Source organism: Stegastes partitus, unplaced genomic scaffold (assembly GCF_000690725.1).
Source record: "Stegastes partitus isolate 25-593 unplaced genomic scaffold, Stegastes_partitus-1.0.2 Scaffold424, whole genome shotgun sequence".
Taxonomy (NCBI): domain Eukaryota; kingdom Metazoa; phylum Chordata; class Actinopteri; family Pomacentridae; genus Stegastes; species Stegastes partitus.
This window is the reverse complement of record NW_007578155.1, coordinates 10,870-16,690: the sequence shown is the minus strand read 5'-3', so window position 1 is coordinate 16,690 and position 5,821 is coordinate 10,870. Positions and strand designations below refer to the sequence as shown.

Here is a 5,821-nt window from a genome sequence, read left to right as displayed (position 1 = left end):
AGTAATAAATAACTGGCATTTCAATATTACTTTTCGCAAACGTTTGTGTGGTCTTAGTTTATCCTGCTCAAGATTATTTGTTTGGAATATCTCCCAGAAAAAAAGTTTTGTCTGATCTTTAAAAGACGATTAGCTTTAAGCTAGGTTAGCTTTAGCTAAGTGGCGCTTCGGCTACATTTTGGTGACTTTTTTCACTTTAACTCGACAGTTAAATACAATTTTGTCGAGTCTAGAAAATTCTAGTCTCATAAATACCCAAACACTCATTTTAAAAGCTAACAGCACCCTCATTTAAACTCTTTGCTCTGTTTTTTTAATTGTGCTAATGCTAACACGTTACCTTTCCGGCGTCTTCCCGTCGTTGCTAATGAAACACTACATTTCCCAGAAGCCTCCGCCGGCTGCTGCCGACCACGTGACTGTTTATGAAATTCAAGCACGTGAACGTGTTCTCCGCGTGTGTCGGTTTCATTTGAAGGTGAAGCGGCTGTGAACGTGAACGCGGGCCTCCGTTACAGTGAGTCTCACAGCATTAATTCAACAACACGGTAAACATGGAGGAGTTTTAACGCAACGCGACGTCTTGTGTTCGTTTTGTTTAGTCGTTTGTCCGCCGTGACGCTGCTGTGGCGCGTCAGTGTGAACACTTTTGTCATCTCTGCTAGCCGCTGTTAGCTAGCTTCATGCTAGCTTATGCAATGACTCCTGACAGCTAAAGCTAGAAAACCAAAACACGGCTCAACGTTTAGTTTGTTCCGCCGCTTTTACAAGCTGTTAGAAATGCTAATCCTCGTCCTGTGGGTTAGCCGTGTGGTTAGCATGGTGGCTGTATGCTGTCATCTCTGCTAATGTTACATCAGAGCAGCGTCCTGTAAGCTAGCAGAGCTGCTAACAACAAATCATATTTATGTATTTGTATGACAAGCAGTCAGTTGGTCAGTGGTTGCACTAAACGTCTACAATGAGAGACCCAAGTCTAGCTCCTCGTGTACTTTAGTTTGCAGGAATTTTCTGACTCAGGTGAGGTAATATTTAGATTATGTGATGAATATTAATAAGAGATTAGTTTTTATTAAAGTGTCTCTTCTCTCAGTGACATTCAACACAATAGCTGCAATGACAGATAATCTATCAGCCTCTCTGTGTTTATTTATTTAATATGCTTTCAGACATGTAATGTGCTAAATAACCTTGAATCTGCAGTGATCCAGTGAAAAACATGGAGTCAGGCTTTGACCTGAGGAACCAATCCTGTCAGCCTGCAGGGTGGAGCTTTCAGTATCCTCAATTATTTAAACATTACAGCTCACTGGTGTGGAGCACAGAGCAAACTGGGCCGCAACAAACCAGATTTGTATTTTCTGACAAGCGCTCGGTTAGTTCGTGGTTGGACAAGACGTCAACTATGAAATACACCCTAAAAATCACAGTTCTAGGTCTTCATATGGTTCAGCTTGTAGGAACTTTCTGGCTCAGATGAGGTAAAATGTAGGTTATATGAAGATTATTAGTAGTAAATGTGTTTCACGTCTCTCCTCTGTGTGACTTGAAGGCCTCTCTAGTGAAATTATGGTTTTTTTTGGTCACGCTAAAACGTCCTTATGGTGCTTCTTAAATGCCAGATGTCACGTAATGAGCAACCAATAAGCGGTCAGTACCATCGTGGAGCGTTTTTAACCGTCCAGGATTTCATATATGACAAACCTCAGGAACCAGACCTGTGGGCTTGCAGGGTGGAGCGTTCTGTGTTTCCTGAGAATCATTTTCTGGTTTGAACATGTTCAGCTGTGTTATTTAATTAACACACTATGGTAGAGCAGCTTTGCCGTGTTGGAGCAGAGTGTGGTTGAGCTGCTGTGTTTGGTTAAAGCAGATAGGACTGGATGGTGCAGGAAGAGGCAGGACTCCATAGAGCTGCACATTCCAGATGGATAGATGAGTACAAATAAATGTACTTTATTCATCCGCTCTGTGACGTTCCAGACACCGATGAGCTCCGTGGGTTATGTTTAAGAAAATTAAGTAAAATAATGTGCTGATGGAAGAAACAAGGTGCAAAGTCAAGCTGGTATTTCAATAAAAGAGTATTTAAAAGTCTAAATACAGTTTAAGGATATAAATATTACTGGTGATATAGAGGGCTGCTGTGGTCCTGTTGGACCCTGGTTTACCGACCAGGTGAGGATCAACCCGGGTCCACTAGGGAGTGTTTCCATGGAAACAAAAGACTCTGGATGTGTAACTTTACACACCCACAAATAAAAGCAGCTGATCACCAGGATGGGATGTTGTCTAACGTGACCTCTTATTGTGACCTGCTAGCATCTTACTGTTTGTCCACCGGTTCAGTAAAACATAATCGACACAAGGTGAGACTGGAAATGACCACAAAGAGACAAAACAGCTCCAGACACACCTTCATTTAAACAGCAGGTAAAAGCAAAAGGTGTTTAAATATCTTGTGTCGCTGTGCTCATGTTAAAGGAGAATGTTTCAGGTGAACCAGAAGTTAGGTCCAAATTCTGATTATACACAAATAAATACAGATATTAACAATAAATACAAGATTATTGGCACCTGATCTACAGAACAGTCAAAGTGCAGCATTTCTGCTACATCATTTGTAATTTTCAAATTACTTCTGGTCAGAAAACCTCTAACGAAGCGACTCACACGTGGCTGCATGTAATCGATCCTCTGAAGGAACAGGAAGTAGCGGCTTGGTTTCGTTTTCACGGGACTCTGTTCAGCTCGTGGGTCACAGACGTCCTTATTTAAACCAGTTCCTGTTAAACTAAAAGATCTTTTGCGTGACTCGGGCCACGTGATGACGAAGGCCTCGTCGTGTTTTTAAAACCCGTCTGACAGCTCGTCTTTACGCCTCCGACCCGCCATGACGCTCCTGTTTTATTGTCCTTTCATGATTTTATTATCATTCTTTTGTATTTATTTGCATTTTAAATGTTTTATATTTTGTGTTCAGCGCTTTGTTTCGACGTTTGTTGTGTTTCAGTGCTTTATAAATAAAGCTGAGTTGTGTTCTCTGACACGTCACCTCCTGCCGCTCGTCTGAACTCCTCGTTTCTTCTTCAGGTGGACCATGTCGACACTTTCTGCCGCCAGCGTGGAGTCGCCTCCTGCAGCCGACGGCGCCGAGCAGAAGAAGCCGCTGAGGCCCTGCTGCGCCTGTCCAGAGACCAAGAAAGTCCGGGACGCCTGGTAGGTACCCGACCGGAGACGGTCTCCTGTTGCAGTGAGGATATTTATTCATACCTCCGTGTTTTTATTCCACCAGCATCATCGAGAAGGGCGAGGAGAACTGCTCGGCGCTGATCGAGGCCCATAAAGACTGCATGAGGGCGCTGGGCTTCAAGATCTAACCGCTGGCTGTGTGCGTCTGTGTGTGCGGTGAGTCTGAAACACTTCTACACACTCCTGCAGCTTGTTTGCAAGTATAATTCACTGTGGGGTCGTTGGTGTCCCTCAGCGGTTCGTCCATTAGTCACCAACACGCAGCCAAATCAGACCAAAGAAAAACGTCCGCTTTGCCCCAGATGAGCGGTTCTGTTAGGAGCTCATGGTTATGCATGAATCCAGCGTGTTGTGCTTCAGGTGTGACCTCCGTTACAGCCCTCGTTCGTCAGCGGTGGAGAGGAAGTGGTGACGCAGCGAGCTGACGAGCCGCCGCCAGATCTGCTCTGACAGAATAAAGCCTGCTTGAATTGAGTCAGTGTGCTGTGTGAATGGGCACCTGCCCCGGCCCTGAACCATGAAATGCCCCGGCTTCTTTTCTCTGAGCGTAGTCAGAGTTGTGTCGGTAGCAGGAGGGAGGGGCTGTTTGTGTTTTTTGCCAGGTCAGCAGCTTGAGTTTCCTATTTGCTGGGTCAGTTGTGCGTCTCAGCGGCTGCTGGTTTAATCTGCTGTTGTGTTGTTAAGTGCAGCGTCGGATTAAAACGCCGCCTGATGAGGGTCGGAGACGGAGGAAGCATCCTGTGTGCAGGAAACACGCCCGAGGCCGCGCTGCATCTCGTTAGCATTCGCTCGCTCTCGTTAAGGAGACCATTAGTCAGGAGAGCTGAGTTATGGTTCCTCTGGTTCATTCTTTGGTTTCTGGGTGTAAAACATGTCAAAACTGACATTTACTGGATCATACAACACATTTATCGTTGTGTTAAGATGGAAACCAACCAATGGAAGCTGAAGTTTATGTTTATTGACTTAAATTGATCTTTATGTTCGTTTTCTTAGCTCTGATTTTGCTTAGACTTTCACTATAATTAATGATCCTGCGCCTCCTTTTTTATTATTATTTTATTGTGCAAACAGTTAATTAACACATGTTTTAAGTGTCCAGATGTGTCACGAGCACTGGACAAAAACTGCTGCTTCTATTTTACAACCTAAATGTGTTCCCGTTGTGGAATCACTGCCGGCAGTTCAGCCGAGAAAGTCCCTGAATTTTTGTCTCCTTATCGTTAGTCGAAGTCGAGTCCATCGTGGCTTCTCGGTTCCGCCGACAAATGCAGAATTTTTTGCTTTTTGCCAAATTTGGTTAAAGCTAATTATTTATTTTTGGTGATTTTTAAAAACGAGACAAATAGAATGAAGTAGTTTTGATTTAGTTCGTTTTCTGACTGAACCTTAAATCACGAATCATTCATGGACTGTTGGAAAGTGGAAAACAATCCATTTTTGAAATAAGTGGTTATCCAGTGTTTTGTTTTCTCTTCGCTGGTGAAGGATGGATATTAAGTCGGATGCATATTTGTGCAGGTGGTTTGATAGCGTGCTGCTAAGCTAAGCTAAGCTAGTTGATTTCTTCTTGGACTTCTGGGTGGATAATATCTGATGTTAGTCACATTCATGTTGGTCAAACCTGAGCCTGTTACTTTTTGCCCAATAAGGTCGCAGCAAACTGTTTATTTTTGATGATTTTTAAATTGAGACGAGTAGAATAAAGAAGTTTTGAGCTTAGATTTGTTAATTTTCTGACTGACCCACACATCACACATGATTTATTCAAGTTTTTACTTTTTTTTTTGCCCTAACAAAGTGTCTAATTCTAATTTTTTTTAAGTAAAACGTGGTTGTTAACCGTGTGGGTGGGTGTCGGGTTCAGGCGGTTAAAACCTGCCGTGGACTCTTTATCTTCCCGCTCTGGCAGCGAGAATAACTCCACAAACACTGGAGATGGATGCCGGTGACGTCCGCCTGGTGGCCATCCATCTCTTTCTTTTTTTAGACCGTAATCCTTCTAAATGCTGAGTTTCCTTTCTCTTCAGAAACTCTCGTGGACTCGGTTCCAGTGTGTTGCTGCTTGCTGAGCTGTGTGAAGTCCAGATAACTGAGTGTATTTTAATCTCTCCTGCAGTGTGCTGCTCTGAGTGGAAGACGACCTTGGCTGTTCCTTTCTTCTCCTCCCCTCTTATTTATACTCCGCTGAAGGGAAACGTGAACTGCACGACTGTCTCTCTGTGAAAACTATTTTTTAACGCGTGCAGAATTTGTGTGAATATCTAAACTGCTGTCTGACGTTGAATAAAAGTCCTATGCAATAAGACGGTTTGCTTGTGGTTGTGTTTTGTTTTCTGGGTCACTCGTCCGTCTTGAGGCCGGCGCTGGACGTTTCATTCTGCCAGTGAAAACACTTGCTCGCCACAGTTGCTGTTCCTGGTATGCACTTATGCTTAAAAATAACTCCTGCCCCTGCAAAGTCAATACTTGGCATATCTGCATTCTTTCTCTGCAGCAGCGCGTCGCCGGTGCTCCCGGCTGCACGCTGCTGCAGGAAGCTGCTGCGCTACTGCAACAGCTTCAGCTC

At 43.9% G+C, this 5,821-nt stretch overlaps 1 protein-coding gene across 2 annotated transcripts; it reads left to right on the top strand.

The window, feature by feature from the left end:
* Nucleotides 1-416: 416 nt before the first annotated feature.
* Nucleotides 417-5,560, top strand: cox17 (cytochrome c oxidase copper chaperone COX17). 2 transcript variants are annotated; one of them, XM_008285944.1, is made up of 4 exons: nt 417-517; nt 3,094-3,219; nt 3,296-3,408; nt 5,372-5,560. In XM_008285944.1, exons 2-3 carry the CDS (start codon nt 3,101-3,103, stop codon nt 3,378-3,380), a joined length of 204 nt encoding a protein of 67 aa, XP_008284166.1. In that variant the 5' UTR covers nt 417-517; nt 3,094-3,100; the 3' UTR covers nt 3,381-3,408; nt 5,372-5,560. The 2 variants fall into 2 exon arrangements, with proteins under 2 accessions (XP_008284166.1, XP_008284167.1); XM_008285945.1 differs by having other exon boundaries at nt 444-548.
* Nucleotides 5,561-5,821: the final 261 nt, after the last annotated feature.

What these genes read in the sequence shown, in the direction of transcription:
- cox17 (XM_008285944.1), top strand. Translation starts at nt 3,101, where the DNA reads ATGTCGACACTTTCTGCCGCCAGCGTGGAGTCGCCTCCTGCAGCCGAC. An exon ending in AAGAAAGTCCGGGACGCCTG is followed by an intron (nt 3,220 to 3,295) that starts GTAGGTACCCGA and finishes TTATTCCACCAG; the next exon opens with CATCATCGAGAAGGGCGAGG.